General features: G+C 37.3%; 1 protein-coding gene across 3 annotated transcripts in view; it reads left to right on the top strand.

Moving 5' to 3' along the window:
- Positions 1 to 16,979, top strand: part of GRM5 (glutamate metabotropic receptor 5) — a 530,405-nt gene that overhangs the window by 380,922 nt on the left and 132,504 nt on the right. For all 3 annotated transcript variants that reach the window (XM_045071440.1, XM_045071437.1, XM_045071438.1), the window contains exon 4: positions 2,691 to 2,926. In XM_045071440.1, the coding sequence (XP_044927375.1) occupies positions 2,691 to 2,926 (236 nt within the window). The remainder of the gene's footprint in view (positions 1 to 2,690; positions 2,927 to 16,979) is intronic.

Raw genomic sequence — 16,979 nt, 5'->3', positions numbered from 1 at the left:
AAAGCACATTTTTATGAAAATGTTAATGTTTAATAACCTAAAGTCAATACAACACCATCTAACTTAGCCATCATGGAATGAAGTTTCTTGAAACTTATATAGCAGACATTCCTCACTAAGTTTAAATAGAATAACCTTGGTTTATCAAATAGATATTGGAATTTTCTGTTTAATTACAAACTCCATTATGATTTTTTACTTTGCTGTTGAATGGAAACATCTGGAACAAAACTTTTAAATTCACAACTCTAGGGGGCATAGCTCAGTGGTAGAACATTTGACTGCACAACTCTAACTTATAGACTACTAATAAAACATCTTTTGCCAACTTCTTAAACATGGAGAAGGAATTTATACCTGAACAAAAAAAATAAATAAATAAAAGCTGAAGAACATGGTGTGAATTGAGTCAGTTAACAAACTCTGGCATAGATACTTTTTTTATGGAAATATTTCCTCCAGAAAAGTTTATCAAGACAAGCTTTTTACAATCCCTATTAAATTCAATGAATGAATTGTGAAGGGTAAATTGGACCCATTATAATCTTACATTTCTTATGTAATATTCATAATCATAGTGTTACATAAGAGCAAGCTAGCATTAACAAAAGGAGCAATTTAAATTCCCACTTCTTGGAGAATGGGGCTCTGCTTGACAAACAGCCCTTCCTGCCCCGTTTGCAGCACGCCCCTGCATCTCCTCCGGCGCCAATGAGACCCACACTCTCATACCAGTGATATAATAAACCCTCCACAACAGAGGGATAAAATGAGGCAAACAAGCCCACATCATTTCAACTTGTCAGCTTTAAATAAAATCTTCTGCAGCTGAAAATGAGAAATTTGAGGGAAGAGAATGTGTGAAGTAACCAAATTCAACACTGGGACAAAACATATTGCATGACTTATTCGTCTTTTTCCTGAGCTGCCACAAAAGTTTTTGAAATTTTACCATAATTTTTTAACGAAATCTCTTTTGTCAGTGACGACTTAGAAGAAGAAATGTTTCGTTCTGTTTGTTTGTTTGTTTCTCCTCTTCCACCCACTGATACCGTAGGAAACATCTCAAGTTATGGCAAGCCCCTATGATATCTTAATGAGTAATCTGCGACCTTTGGAAAAACTCTCATGATCAGTTTTTAAGTCAGAGTTGCCATAGCAGAGCATGCTAGAATAAAAGTACATTTTTTATACTTATTTTAATTAATTACTTACGTAATACCTTCCCCAGCACTGATTTTATATGCAAAATATTGGAGCATGCTCTCCGCGTACAAAAAAAGTTAAAAAGAGAAAAATACATTTGAAGGAAGATAAAGGGAGATTCACGTTCTGATAAATATATCTAATATGTATGAAATAAACAATGATTGTGAATGTAAATCCTTTCTCTCCCCCTTTCTCTGGTGTCCACCCTCACCCTACCCCCTCTAACCTCCAAGCACTTCCTGCTTCACATTCAGAGGCTGCATCCCGTTCTTCCGCTCAGCTCTCTCCAAACTCTTTCTCTTCCCTATTTGTTACTTTTTCTCAATGTTATAATGTCCCTTGATTTTCTTTATCTTCCTTGAAAAAGCACTTGCCTGTCTTCAGAGGAAGGACAGCCCCACTGGGTCCCAGCAGATACTTAGCACAAGTTGTGCATCTTCCAGTGGGAAAGAGGATGGAAAAATCAGTATCTTTTGTCCTTCCCTGAGGTGTGCCCAAATTTGATATAAATATCTTTTTATGTCTTTTATTTCCAAAGTTTTGTTTCACATATTTTCCAAATAAGCTTAGAATACTTTCCCCTTTATTCTTTCACACTCTTAAACCGTTGTATTATGAACTCTCTGGTTTCAAACTCTCTTTTATTTTAAAATCCCTAGGTTACTTTGAGTTATCAGTGCATAGAATGATAGTAATATTGAAGTGGATGGTCCCTGTCACCATCCTTGATGGTTCATTGTTAAGAAGTTTTCTAATCTGTCCAACACAAACAGGATTTCATGTGTGCATTTTAAATATATTGAAGAAGTACCTTGTGATGGGAAAGAGTATATGGACTGTGGATTATGGGACTTTGGTGTGAAGTGCTAAAGAATCTATACTTAACAGAATGACCGTAATCAGAAGCTTTTTTAAACCTCTTTATAATTTCTTGTAAAATGTGAAAAAAAAAAAGAATATCATGTTGTAGGATGGTTAAATTAATATTACGTGTGTTTGAGAAATATTTTCATTTTTTAAAAGATTTTTTTTAATTTTTATTTTATTTGACAGACAGAGAGCACAAGTAGGCAGAGAGGCAGGTAGAGAGAGAGGAAGGGAAATAGGCTCCCTGCTGAGCAGAAAGCCCATTGAGGGGCTTGATCCCAGGACCCTGGGATCATGAACTGAGCCAAAGACAGAGACAGAGATTTTAACCCACTGAGCCACCCAGGTACTCCAAAATATTTTCATTTTTACTTTATGATCATTATAATCATTATAATAAAGTAAAGGAACAGAATGGATTTAAATTTAACTGGACCTAGCTACTAAACACTCAGGGCACCTGGGTGGCTCATAATCATGTAGGTATAATGTAGGACCCTGAAGTGGCCTGAGGCGCCTTTTAATGACTGATCTTTTCAAAAGGAAAGCAAATATGGAATCATTTCCTTAGAAAGTATCTATTCTGAGCTGAGCTGGTTTTTGTTTCCCCACAGTGATGGCTGGGCTGACAGGTATGATGTGACAGATGGATATCAGCGAGAAGCTGTTGGTGGAATCACAATCAAGCTCCAATCTCCTGATGTCAAGTGGTTTGATGATTATTATCTGAAGCTCCGTCCAGAAACAAACCTTCGAAACCCTTGGTTTCAAGAATTTTGGCAGCATCGTTTTCAGTGCCGGCTGGAAGGTTTTGCACAGGAGAACAGCAAATACAACAAGACTTGCAATAGTAAGCAGATTTATTGTTTCTTTTATAGTGGATAAGGCTAAGGCTCCAATTTAAGTAAAGTGTGTCGGGGGATAGTGGCTGTAATCTGTTAGAGAAGAGGACTCTTGGAGAAATAGAGTGGGTATTGCTACTTACAGTGATAAACAGACCTTATTTTCATTAAGAAAAGCATATCAGAGCAAGTGTTTACTCTGTGGAGATCACAAACAATTTTATTATTTATATCATTCAGGGAACTGGCACTTTGCTAAGAGGATAATGTGAGCTCCTGAGAGCAAGTACTGTTGCCACCCTTGAAGGCAAGAGCTCCATTCTGCTCGTCTTGATTGTCTTTAGCAGTTAGCACAGAGCTAAACACTTAGTAACGGTTTCGTGTATTCTGAAGAATGAATCAGTAAATTTTGAAGGACAGAGCCAATTCCTCTTTTCATCAATAAACTAGAACATAGCAGCAGGGGTTTGTTGTGCATTGTTATTATGTTTCAGGAGACATAATCTGAGCAAAGCCATTTGTTCTTACATAGGTATAAGGGCTCACATTGTCCCAACTGTTGCTTTGGTTTAAGGAAAACTAGTTACTGCCCTCAAGATGTTCAGTGTCTAGAAGGGAGCTAGTCAGGGCAGCCAATGTTGCAATCCACTGTTGTAAGTGATATTATATGAGTTAAACATAGGGTCTTGGTACTATTATCGGTTGCTCATTGAAAGGGAATCTCAACTCTAATAACCGATGTAGGGCCAAAATTGATCTATATGTCAAATTTTGCAAAAATAAAAGTTTGTTAAATTGATAAGGGATTTGTTGAGACTACCTTATACCCACGTTGTATAACAAAATCTCTAAATGCATTTGCATAGGAATAAAATGTTTGAGTTGGTGGTATAGGTGCCACGATGCTGGAACACCACAGTGCTTTGGGGCAATAGGTTGGAAATCCTGGCCCACAAACCAATTCCGTCCACAGAGAAGTTGTCCCATACCAGCACGAAAGTGAGAATAATGAGAGTGATATAGAGAGTTTTTCATAATGCACTTTCCCTCCCAGTTCATGTCCATCCTATATTTTTTGGTATAAGTTCATTTTTTTGTAAAATGAAGAATGGAGTAAATGGTGAGTTGTGATTGTTTTTAAATGTCAGTACTTGTTAAAATAAGAACTTGGCAACCTTATGTCAGTTCCTATTAAGGTAGTGAGGGAAGGGGGGGATGCTGGAGTGTGGGATATTGTACTGGTCACTGAAATCCAGAAATCACAGAAGGCTCATGGTGTGAGCCTGTGTTTGTTTCTCTCTCACTTCAGATACTGCTTGTCCAAAATCTTCAAATGTTTGGTCACCTCCTTTGTTTTTATTTTTATTTTCAAGAAAGAAAAATGTGTGAGCATACATAACATTGTGACTTCTGTTACACAATTTCAATTTTTATAGCTAATTTCATATTTTTCACCATTCTATCCAGTTTCTGAGGGACGTAGACTTCTTTCCTCTCTTGAGATTTGGGAACTTCTTCCCTCTGGGATCCAGTTCTGTGACTGTGTACAGATTACTGTATGGAGCTACATTTAAGGAGTCATAGAAAGTAAACAATAGATCTGATCTCATCTTCAGTTCTCTTTTACCAAGGAGTTAATACCAGTCCCTACCCAGTGTGGCGAAGGGAATGTTTCCAGTTGGTCTTCACCTTCTTTTGTACCAATGCTCTTTTCCTTTGCCTTTTTGTCTGAAATGTCTTCTCCTTGAAATAGTTGTTTCTCTTTTTTTTTTTTCCTCTGTTGGATATCTTACATAGATATAGTCTTGAAAAACTCTTAATTGGTTTCTATGGAATATTATTTCTATGGCAATTGTTCTGTAAGAGCCTTCCTTTCAACCTACTACTATAGTTTTATGTCTTTCACATGATGATCCTGATATAATTTCTCTGCTCAGAATTGGTTCCTTACTATCCTACTAGAAAACCCTCTTCAGCCACTCTGCCACCCCTGGAATCTTATCTGACAAAGGATGTCATTTTGTACATAAACATGGACACTTATATGCAATACTTCTGTTATTCTTTCAATAAAGAAAGCACTATGATTATCCTTATTTAAAAATAACAAAACCAAGGTTTAGAGAGAAAAAATCACTTGCTCAAGGTCACCTAACTACTAAACTCTGGAACTTAAACTCAGTTTGTCTGATCTCCCTGATATGAGGAAGTTGAGAGGCAACATGGGGGAATAGGGGGTAGGAAAAGAGTAAATGAAACAAAGTGGGATCAGGAGGGAGACAAACCATAAGAGACTCTTAATCTCACAAAACAAACTGAGGGTTGCCCGGGGGAGGGAGGAAGAGAGAGGGTAGTGGGGTTATGGACATTGGGGAAGGTATGTGCTATGGTGAGTGCTGTGAAATGTGTAAATCTGGCGATTCACAGACCTGTACCCCTGGGGCTAATAATACATTATATGCTAATAAAAAAAATTTTTTTAAACTCAGTTTGTCTAAAGTTTCGCCAATATGATACACTAAAGAGATAGAATATGACTTTTTTTTTTAAAAATTGCCATCAAATTTGCATTATATACTAGTCAATATATAGGTCAAAGATACAAAAAAGAAAAATCTTAAAATTATTTGTGTATAACTATGGAATGCAGTAATGCAACCCAAATGTTCACTATGCTCTACTTCTGACCATATTTCCTTATTTACTCAAATGTCCTTTTTGTATCTTATTCCCCATCTTCAAAGAGACTCCAGTAGTTTACTCACATTTAACACTATTGAATGTTACCACTACTTTCCTAAATATAATGTACTTAAGCCCTTTCATCAGGCCATGTGCATAAGAGAACCATTTTTTTTTTAAAGATTTATTTATTTGACAGAGAGAAATCACAAGTAGACAGAGAGGCAGCCAGAGAGAGAGAGAGAGGGAAGCAGGCTCCCTGCTGAGCAGAGAGCCCGATGCAGGACTCGATCCCAAGACCCTGAGATCATGACCTGAGCCGAAGGCAGCGGCTTAATCCACTGAGCCACCCAGGCGCCCCAAGAGAACCATTTTTTAAATGGAGTGTTAAGAAGTATTAAGAGTTTGTAATTCGTGCCAGTCAAGAAGGTTTACCTTACTCACTGTCTACAATACCTTAAATCTAACAGATAGTTCAATGGGAAAAAATGGCTTGACACAAAGAATAGAAATACTCATAGCTGATTACTGCTTATTTTTCTTAGGAGATTCTTGGAAGGCAAAGTATAAAAGTTGGGAGAGTTATCTAAACCTAGTAGTCCAGAATGAGCAGTCGTTTTGTAGAGAGTATGCCCCATTCATAGGAATTCTTTCAATGCCTGTTAGTTTTGCCTCCTCTCTTATACCACATAAATGGAATCTTACATTATTTGCTTTTTTGTGTCTGGCCTTTCCCTTCAAAATAATGTGGTAGAGTTTATCCCATCATTGCATATATTGGTAGTTTGTTGTTTTTTATCGCTGTGCCATGTCCCTTTGTATGGATTTACTACCAGAATTTAGCTATCACTTCTCCTGTAGATGGACATTTGGATTATTTATGGTTTTAGGTATTAGAAATTAAGGTTTTATGAACAAGTATGTATGTATCTTCTGGCAGACCTATATCCTAATTACTGTTAGATGTATACCTAGTAATAGAAATGCTGCATCATAGGCTTTGCATGTTTAGTTTTAGTAGATAGTCCCAAGCAGTTTTACGAAGTGATTGGACTAATTTCTACTTTCCTTGAAATATATGAGAGTTCAAGTTGCTCTGCACTCTGTCAACAGTTGTTACTATCTGTTTTTTTCTTTTATTATTATTTAAAACATTATACAAGTGTGTGTTTGTATCATATTGTGATTTTGATGGGCTTTCCATTATCTATTACAAGGTAAGTTCTTTCTCATATGCTTACTGGAAATTGGGACATCTTATTTTATAAAGTGTCTGTTCAAGTCTTTTGCACATTTCTTTGAGTTGATTATTTTTTAACATCTATTTTAAGACTTCTTTGTATAGTGTGGATATGAATACTTTGTTAGATATACATATAGTGAAAATTGCCCATTTAAACCATGGCTTATTACTAGTTCCTATTTCTCTCATTTGTTATTTGTTTTCTATTTGTCCACTTGTTCTTTAATTCTTTATTCCCCTTTTACTTCCTTCTTGTAGATTCACCAATAATTTTTATTATCTTACTCTATTACTTCTCTTAATATTTTTGTTTGATCTTAGTATAATTCATTTAGTTTTCAATAGAAATTACTAAATGAATCTTTATACAAACAATTTTAAATTGGTCCTTGTTTACATTCAATAATCTTGCAAATATTTATATCTGTTTATTCCCCCACACTATTTTTTGCTATTGCCATATAATTTATTTCAATATGGATTATGTACAGTACAGGCTTTGCTAGGATTGTTGCCCTAAATGTCAACAGTCATACTTACCCATTTCAGTGTTCTTCATTCCTTCTTGTACTTCCTTGCTTTCGCCTGTGATTTTTTTCAGCCTAAAGAATTTCTTTTAATATTTCTTATAATGTAGGTCTACTGCCAACAAATTTATCAGCCTTTTTCTTTTTTTATAGATTTTTTTTAAGATTTTATTTATTTATTTGACAGTCAGAGATCACAAGTAGGCAGAGAGGCAGGTGCGGGGGGCGGCGGGGAGAAGCAGGCTCCCTGCCAAGCAGAGAGCCCAATGCGGGAACTTGACCCCAGGACCCTGAGATCATGACCTGAGCCAAAGGCAGAGGCTTAACCCACTGAGCCACCCAGATACCCTATCAGCTTTTTTATCTTAAGAATATCTATATTTCACCTTAATTTTTGAAAAATGTATTTGCAAAGTATAGCATTCTGTATTGTCAGGTCTTCTTCAGTTCACTTTTTCTTTGAAAACAACATTCCATTTTGTTTTCTGAATTCCATGATTTCATTGAGAATTTAGCCACCATTCTTGATGTTGTTTCCTTGATGGCAATGTGTCTTTTTTCTAGGCTTTTAAGATTTTTTTTTTAAGTTTTTAGTTGACTATGAGGAGATTAGGTGTGATTTCCCTTATATATTTCATTGTTCAGGTTTCAGGAACTTCTTAAACCTGTGGAGGAAAGACCTGTGTCAGCTTTGAAAATTTCCCAGCCATTATTTCCTGAAATATTCCTCTGTCACATTTTTCTCTCTCTGTTCCTTCTTGTGCTCAAATACACCTATTAGCTTATTTGGCTGTGTCATAGAAGTGACTTTTTCTCTGGGCTTTCTTCCCTATCTTTTCCTTCTCCGTACTTCAATTTGATTCTTTTCTATTATTCTGTCTCTGATTATTCCAATCATATTTCCACCTATGTCTAGTCAGCTGTTAACCAAAATAAGTTTTTTAAATTTCAGATATGGTGTTTTACAGTCACAGAATGTCCATTTTCTTTCTTTTCATAGTCCTCAGTTTTCTGCTGAAATACTGTTTCTTGTCTACTTTTTTCAATCACTTGTCTTATTTCCTTGAACAGATTGATTATAACTATTTTATGGCACCTTTTTTCTAATACTAACATCTGGATCTTCTGTCAGTCTTCTTCTATTGACTTATTTTTCATGTTGTTTACATGTTGTGCTTCTTGATACATCTACCATATGTTTTCTTTTGTGCTAGACATTGAGAATAAAATACCATCAGATTGAATTTTATATTATTTTCTCCCCTGTGATGGTTTGCTTTTTCCAGATTCAAAGAAATTGAGATGAGGTAAGTTATAATATAAGACAGAAGGAGTCAACTTTTGGTTTAAAAATGTCTTTAAGGGACAACTGACATGGAATTTCCACTGAGAGCCTAGTGTATCCCATGCCCTGGCTGACTGATTTAATCAGATTTTTTACTATTTTGAGCTTTGCTCTCCAGCCTCCTGTACCATACTTTTCTAAACTTGGCATGCATTGGAGGAAAGGAATAATTGAAGTTTGAGCAGTTTCTTTTCCTCAGGTGGGGCTTTTCTTTCAGATAATGTAAAACAATGTGAGATTTCAGTTTTCCTCTTCAAATTATTAAGCCTCCATGCAGCCTCCGGAATCAGCAAATGAATCACAAGGGAAAATAGCTATCATGCACTTAAGGCTCCTATCATTTATAAACTGAGATACCAGATCATTTCAATATCAAAAAGTACTTCTGTTTTCTCTTTTTTCCAGAAGTGTCATGTACAGTGTGGAGTTATACCTCTCCTTCCCCCAGCCACACTTCATGACCTTCCCTAGAACCTCAGAAGGTAACTTCATTGAAAAATAGCATCATCACAGATGTAATTAGTTAGTAGGTGGAGACACTAGAATAGGGTGGTCTCTTGTCACCTCCAAAGAGGAGAAGGGACACAGAGACAGAGAGACACAGGGAGAGTAGCAGGGGAAGACAAAGGCAGAAACTTGAGTGATGCAACACAAGGACAAGGAATGCCAAAAGTCAAAGGCCACCACCAGAGGCTAGGAAGAGGCAAGAGAGGATACTACCAAGAGTCTAGAGGAAGCTCAGCTCTATCAACACATTGATTTCTGACTTCCAGACTCCAGAACTACAAGAGAATGAATTTGTGTTGTTTTAAGCCACCTAGTTTCTGGTACTTTGTTATGGCTGCCCTAGTAAACTAAGGTCCCTTCATTCAGACCAAACTAGATTGGCAGCCTGGTCCACAACTTGCAGATTCCCTCAGATGAGAAAGCAGTGCGTGACACCTACCCACTTCCATAGGTCTCCTCTTTGTTCATTCATCCTGTCTTTGTTTTGTCCATCCATCTTCACTGCCTTTAATTTTTCTTAATTTTGCATTTCTTTGGCCTATTAAATTTATACAGTAAAAGAATTTTCATTTGTTTTCTTCTCCATCCTACCCAACACCAAAGTCTCCTCTTTTATTTTGTTTTCTTAATCGTCACTACCCCTGCAATCCCAGTTTGGATATATAAGTGAAACCTGCAGTTTATAATGTCCAAAATACTTATACTTTTTTTAGTTTTTGTTTTATTTTTAAGCATTTAAAAACTTAAATCAAAATATTAGTATAACTCTTCAGTGTTTTAACTATGTGGTTTTGACAGAATCTAGGTTTATATGCTATTAACAGTGAGCCCAATTTCAGTAAGTTTTACTTAAATTGGACAATTATGTTAGACTTGAATTATAAATGAAATGGTTAATAATGATAATAAATTAAAAATATGAAGAATATAGTTTAACTTTTCAAATTGTTTATTTAAGCAACCCAGTAATAAAAGCTATGGAGAAATAAATTAAAACTGTTTTCTAGTAACTGTATGCTATTCTATTTTTGAACCAATTTCAGGACCCATTTCCTTTACAGTTACACTGTCACCCACTGACATTCATTTACTGTCTCCTTTCTGTGATTTCTCCCTGTCACTTCCAGTAGCTTCTGGAGGTGTCATTTATGACACTAACACACAAACATTCTTACCTAGATGTCCTGAGGGCACCTCAAACTTACAGACCCAGAACTCACCTCATTATAACTTTTGCAACCACAGCCCCAAACTTTGAGCTCCTCCTTTTAGCATCTCCAGTTTGAGTAAATGATATACCCATCTACCCAGTCTCCCAAGATGCAGGGATAAGGGGTCCTTTCCTGTTCCCTTCTAACACCCTCTCAGCCAACTGGTGACCAAATACCATTAATGTCGCAGCCAGCACGATGAATCGACCAGGGAAACCATGAGGGCTAAGAGGATGGTGGAAAGAAATTAAGAGACAAAGAGATGGAGACAGGAGGGACAATGAAGATGATGTCCAACAGTGCCAATTTTATTCCACATCTTACAAGCATTTATAAGGCAGACCACAATAGGAGGAGTAATACATCAGTACATAGTCAGATGACCACAAGTTTCTATAACAAGTTTACATTTACTACAAACAAACCTCGTGATGCCAGGTAGTTTCGGCTAAAGCCATTAGCAAGACAATCAACCAGGGAGTGAGTTATGGGAGGTACAGAACAACAAGGACTAACTAAGAATTCAGGACCCTGGCCACATTGTTCCCTACTGTAGGGAGAGTGTGTGGGAAGTCACATAAGCAAGCACACTACACATAGCACAGACCCTTTCTCGGTGCACTCAACTTTCCCCGTCCTTAACCTTGTCAAGGTGTCTAGACTTTGAAGGAGACACAAGTCAGGGCCTGGTTTGGTCCTCGACTCCAACCATGCCGTAGCCTCCAACACATTAATTCTACTGTTTGAACATTTTCCACATCTGTTTTCTGTTCTTCATTGCTGGCTGAATTCACATCTTTATACCATGCTGTGATTTGGTTCTTCATGATCCCTCACCTCACATATTAGAATAATCTTCCTATCTAATCTTCTTATTGATACCCGCTTCTTCCTCTTCCATTTTATGCTGACAACTAGCCCCAAAGGAGTCCATTTAAAGAATGAATCTCATCCTTGTTACTGCCATTCTTAATGATCTTCCATAGTTCTCCTGTATCTGTAAAAAGAATACCACCTCTTTGCCCCAAAATTCTTCAAATTCACCATATATGTTTTTCAGATCTCATCTTCTATTCCTTAAGCCCAAGAACTCTATGCTTCAAACACTTCACAGATTGTGCTTTTCCAGTTTAGAGTGGCATGCCTACCTAGGTCCCTGAACTTTTGCACATATGGTTTGCTCAGTGAAAGACTTTCCTCAAGATATCTGTCAATTCCACTGAGCTTATATACTCACGGTTTTGGAAGACTTCAGTATCCGGTTCTCAAAAAAAACTCTACTTTTCCTCAGGTCACTTCCTATGCCTTTTGTCTTCTTTTTGTTACATACCAATCCAGATATTAAATGTAGTACTCCACTCCCTTTATTTTTAAGCCACCAAGTCACCTCTCACATAAGCATTTCCGTCTATGCCAAACTATTATCAATAAAATGAAGATGAGAAAAATGGGTTCAGATCAACATAAAAGTCCTTTGGCCAAGAGGGCATTTCTGGGGCTCTAGTGATGTGCTGTTTCTTGAGCCAGTGATGATCACTAGGATGTGTTTCTTTTGGAAAAAAAAAATGATGCATAGTTAAGATTTTTGCACTTCTCTGTGTTCCATTTCTGATTTAATGAGTTCACTTTACCCCACCTCCAAATAAATTTCCTGTTGCCACCATATCTTGCCTAACATTCCTTCCAGTCCAAATTTCTCACAATACTCTCCCCCATACACACCCACTCCCACCAGATTTCTGCCACTATGTTGCTTGATTCCTCTCCCTTTCTTTCTCTAGAACCCTTACCCCTTTCCTCTCAATATTTTTATTTGTCACAGTAAATATCTCTCCATTTCATAGGTATAGCTGTTGAACTGTTTCTTTGTTTTCTTGTCTCTTTCAAAATTCTACCCTTGGGGGAAGGGTTGCTCACTTTTTTAGTACAAAGCTGCTGCTAAAGTTACATTGCCAAACAGAAAGCCATTTACTCCAGAGAAAACACAATGCCATCCTCAGAGGAGATAAAGCAGCTACAGCAATATAATTTTTTCCGCTATATTACACTAATGTATAAATAGATTTTTCACATTGTTACACCAGTATGTAAACATTTTATGTCCATCTGTCTCCATTAAATTATAAATTTCTCAAGGAGAGGAACTGTCTTACTCATCTGTGTTTTCCAAATTCCTAGCATGATGCCTTATATAGAGCAAGTATGTGATAAATATTGTTAAATGAATGTGACTTCATTTCCCTTAGACCCAAGTAGTGTTACAATGGCTAGAGGATCTAGAACAGTGGATCCCAATCTGTGGGCTGCAGGTCCCAAGGCTACTCACTGTTGGTTTGTTGCCTGGATCTGGAATTCTTATGTGGTTTAGTACTATCAGTGAGCTGAACAGTGCCTTGCATATACTCTGTGAACATGTGTGTGTTTGTAGACCTAAGTACCTTATTTTCATGCACAAGCTGTTACAGTTAACAAATTACAAATTAATTTTAAATTGCTCAAATCATGGTAGCTTATTGCCAATACGCGTTTTCTATATAAAAGACACTAATAGTACAATTCGCATTTATGGTGTGTGAAATTTTTTTTACATTAAAAGCACTTCCTGTATTCAAAAAGGTTAATTTCACAAGCTTGGAGTTAGCTCTTTTCCCTTTTTATTACAACAAGTTTCCAGTCAAGGTGTCCACATTTTGTCTGATGAATATGTGTCATAAGTATTTGAGGTGGGTTAGTTAAAGGATACTTCTTTATGCATCAGAGTTTTTTGTGCTTTTTTTTGTTTTGTTTTGTTTTTTGTTTTTTGCCATCTTGTTTGCTTCAGTTAAGCAGCTGATTCGATTTCAGCTGAGGTCATGATCTCAGGGTCCTGGGATGGAGCCCCACATTGGACTCCATACTTACCAAGGGTTCTACTTGAGGATTTTCATTCTCTCCCTCTGCCCCTCCCGTGTTATGGGCACTCACTCTGTCTCAATATCTTTCTAATAAATAAATAAATAATTTTTAAGGGAGGGAGAGAGAGAGACAGAAAGAGGGAGAAAGAGAGGAGGGAGAGAGAGAATATCAAGAAGGCTCCATATCCAGTGTGGAGCCAGAGGCAGAGCTCAATATCACAATCCTGAGCCCTTGATCTGAGCCAAAATCAAGAGTCAGACACCTAACTAACTAAGCCACCCAGGTGCCCCAATAAATAAATCTTAAGGTGGGAAAAAAAAAACCTTATTTGTTGTTTAGACATTGTTCAAAACACTTCATCATCTCTGTCTGAAAACATAATGAGAAAACCTGGAATAGTACATTGAGAGGAAATAATTATCTAGAAAAGAGAAGTTGAGCTCTAGTAGAGGCATCACAATGGCCAAATAAATGAAATGCCATACCAGCGCCTAGATTAGATATTTCTCATCCTTGTTCTACATATCCAAGATAGCACTTGAAAACTAATCCAATGTGAAAAAAGGATTCCAGGGTTGCATATATTGAGTTATTATATTCTGTATCCATTTTTTAGAGATTCATAATGTATACCTACATGTTAGAAAAGGACAAATCCCATTGTAAAAAAATGTAAATACCTTTCTTTAATTCAGCATCTCCTCTGTTGTTGTTTTGTTTTACTATGAACTCATCTGATACGACATTTGTTATCACCATACTTCAGGAAAGACTATACTAGGACAATTTAATAACCATATATTGAAAAAGAAATTTGATCACATTATCATAGAGTATGTGATGAAATCTGCTAAGCAGAAGCCCATTTCTGTCTTTATATCAGCCAAAGAATTAAGTTAATTAGAATTTGATGTGTCAGTTTTGGCTTAATTCAATTCTTGGATTTGTTACATTTTGATACTTTTCATTGCCAGGAGGGAAAAATTTCACCATCTTGGACTTTGCTTTAAAGAAAGGGAACATAGAGCCAGATCAAGGCCCCAGATATTAACATATCAATTTTTTAAGAAACATAATCTGTCATATTTCTTATTTGAATTCCAGAGTTTAAGAAATAAGAGTAATTATCCATCCAAGTAAGTGTCAGTGTATATAATTCTTCATGATGAGTAGCTACCATCAAAAAATACTCAAAGAGATCCCAGAAGAAATCCTTGCCTTAGAAACTGTCAACTGTCAACGTGCTCAGACTCTTAAGATACTGGAAATGGAACGCATGACGTATTAAAGATATTTAAGATAAAGCAAAGAGAGACCAGACAAGCTTGGTGACTCAGTCACCTATGATATACAGGTGCACTGTAACAAACATTAGATTTACACCCAGAAGATCTATATTAAAAAATTCAACCTTTAGCCACTATTAGGTGTCTCTGAATCTCCATTTTCTCACGTGTGAGATGAGATGAGTATTAAAAATGGATATCTAAATGACAGAGGACTCGAGAGAGGCTTAAGTATGATGATTTATGGGAACACACTTGAAGATGTGTTGGGAGAAGTGTTGCTTCTAGCAAAGGTGAAGTAACAAAGACTGGATTTAATTTCCTTCTTAAAAAAGCAACTAAAACAAAACAAGACAAAATATATAAAACAATAGTTTTCAAGACATTGGATATCAAGGGATGAAGAATGGTTATTCTTAAGAAAGAGGAAATAAATGAGGTGAGCCCTCTGAGTTAAGAAGATGGAATTGTGAGCTCAGAGAAACCAAGGAAGCTAGAGATCTCAGAGCACAGAAACAAACAGAGGTACAGGAAGTGAGAAATCTGGAGATCAGCAGAGGCTCCATCTTGAGTATGCAAATGAGTATTGACTACTGCCAACATATAAGGATAATACTTCAGACCTGGGAAGGAGCCATAAGATTAGAGAGAACAGTATGCCACCCATATGGGACAAGGAACAGTGTCTGTCTACAGCTGTCTAACTAGAAAAACTTAAAGTTTAGAGGGCTAAAACAGCACTCAGGGGAAATTTTATAGCATTAACTTACTACATCGGGAAAGAAAAATATCTCAAGTTAATGACTGGAGATCCACCTTAAGAAATCTGGAAAAGAAGAGCAAATTAAACTCAAAGTAAGTAGAAGAAAGGAAGTAATAGACCATTGTGAAAATCAATGTAGAAAGAGGAGTCAAGGTGGCAGAGGAGTAGCAGGCTGAGAGGACATCAGGTAGCAGGAGTTCAGCTAGATAGTTATCAAGCCATTGTGAACGCCTACAAATCCAACAGGAGATCGAAGAGAAGAGCAGCAATTCTAGAAACAGAAAGTCAACCACTTTCTGAAAGCTAGGACCTACAGGAGTGAATCAGAAGCAAAGGGAAGATAGACTGTGGTGGGGTGGGGTGGGGTGGGGGGCTCCCAGCAAACAGCGGAGCAATGGAGCACAAAATCAGAACTTTTAGAAGTCTGCTCCACTGGGGGACATTGCTCCAGAGGCTAAGCAGGGGTGGAGCCCTCACAAGGACAGCATGGTCTCAGGTCCTATGGGGGTCAAAGAAGGATCAGGGGTGTCTGAGTGTCACAGAGCTCGCAGGTATTAGAGCGGGGAAGCCTGCTACAGAGACAGAGCCAAACAGTGAGTTCTCAGCTTCCGGTTACCTTAAACTGTGATCCGTGGCATAGTCAGACAATTGCTCTTTGAGAAGGGACCCCAGAAGATCCGAGGAGACACCCTTGAAAGAGCTCAAGGATCTGCTGGGTTTAGAGACTCCAAATGGGGCTGTGTGCCAGAGACAGAAACTCTCAGTCACAGGCCAGGTTAGCTCGGAGCACCGTCGGAGAGCAGTGAGATGGGAGTAATTGACTGCTTTTCTCCAGGGGTGCACTGAGGAGTGGGGCCCTGAGCTCTGGGCTCCTCTGGGCCAGAGCTTGGGAGGCTGCCATTTTCATTCCCTTTCTCCAGAACTTTATAGAAAGCGTTCAGGGAACAAAAGCTCCCTAGAGTGAACTCAAGCAGATGACTTAGCCTGGCCCCTGGCAAGGCAGTAGAATTCCACCTCGGGCAAAGACACTTGAGAATCACTACAACAGGCCCCTACCCCAAAAGATCAGCAAGAAATCCAGCCCAGATCAAGCTCACTAATCAAGGAGAACAGCAGAATTCCAGAGGAGGGGAAAGCAAAGTGTGGAATTCATGGCTTTCTCCCCATGATTCTTTAGCCTTGGAAAGTTAATTAAATTTTTCTAATTTTTTTCTTATTCTAATTTTTTTAACTTTTACTCTTTCCTCTTTTATACTTTTTTAACTAGTTTATCTTAACAATAACTTTCATGAAAAAAATATTTTTGAACTTTTATTATTATAGTCATATTTTATCCTTCATTGTATCTAACTTTATCTTTTGTATACACATAGGGTTTTTTTTTTCCTAAAGAATTTTGGGATACAACTTCTTCTAATAGATAAAAATAGACCCTAAATCTAGCACAGATTCTCTCCACTTTCTGGAGAGCAAATTCTCTCCACTTTCTTTTTCTTTTTTTTCCCAACCAACTTATCAACTCCTTTTTTGGAATTTTTTAAAAATTTTCATCTTTACAGTCATATTCCATCCCTTCATCATGTTTACCCTTATTTGTGTGTG

Source organism: Mustela putorius, unplaced genomic scaffold (assembly GCF_011764305.1).
Source record: "Mustela putorius furo isolate JIRA1106 unplaced genomic scaffold, ASM1176430v1.1 tig00003987_pilon_pilon_pilon, whole genome shotgun sequence".
NCBI lineage: Eukaryota > Metazoa > Chordata > Mammalia > Carnivora > Mustelidae > Mustela > Mustela putorius.
Note: the sequence above shows the minus strand (reverse complement) of the source record. Positions and strands in the feature narration are given on the sequence as shown.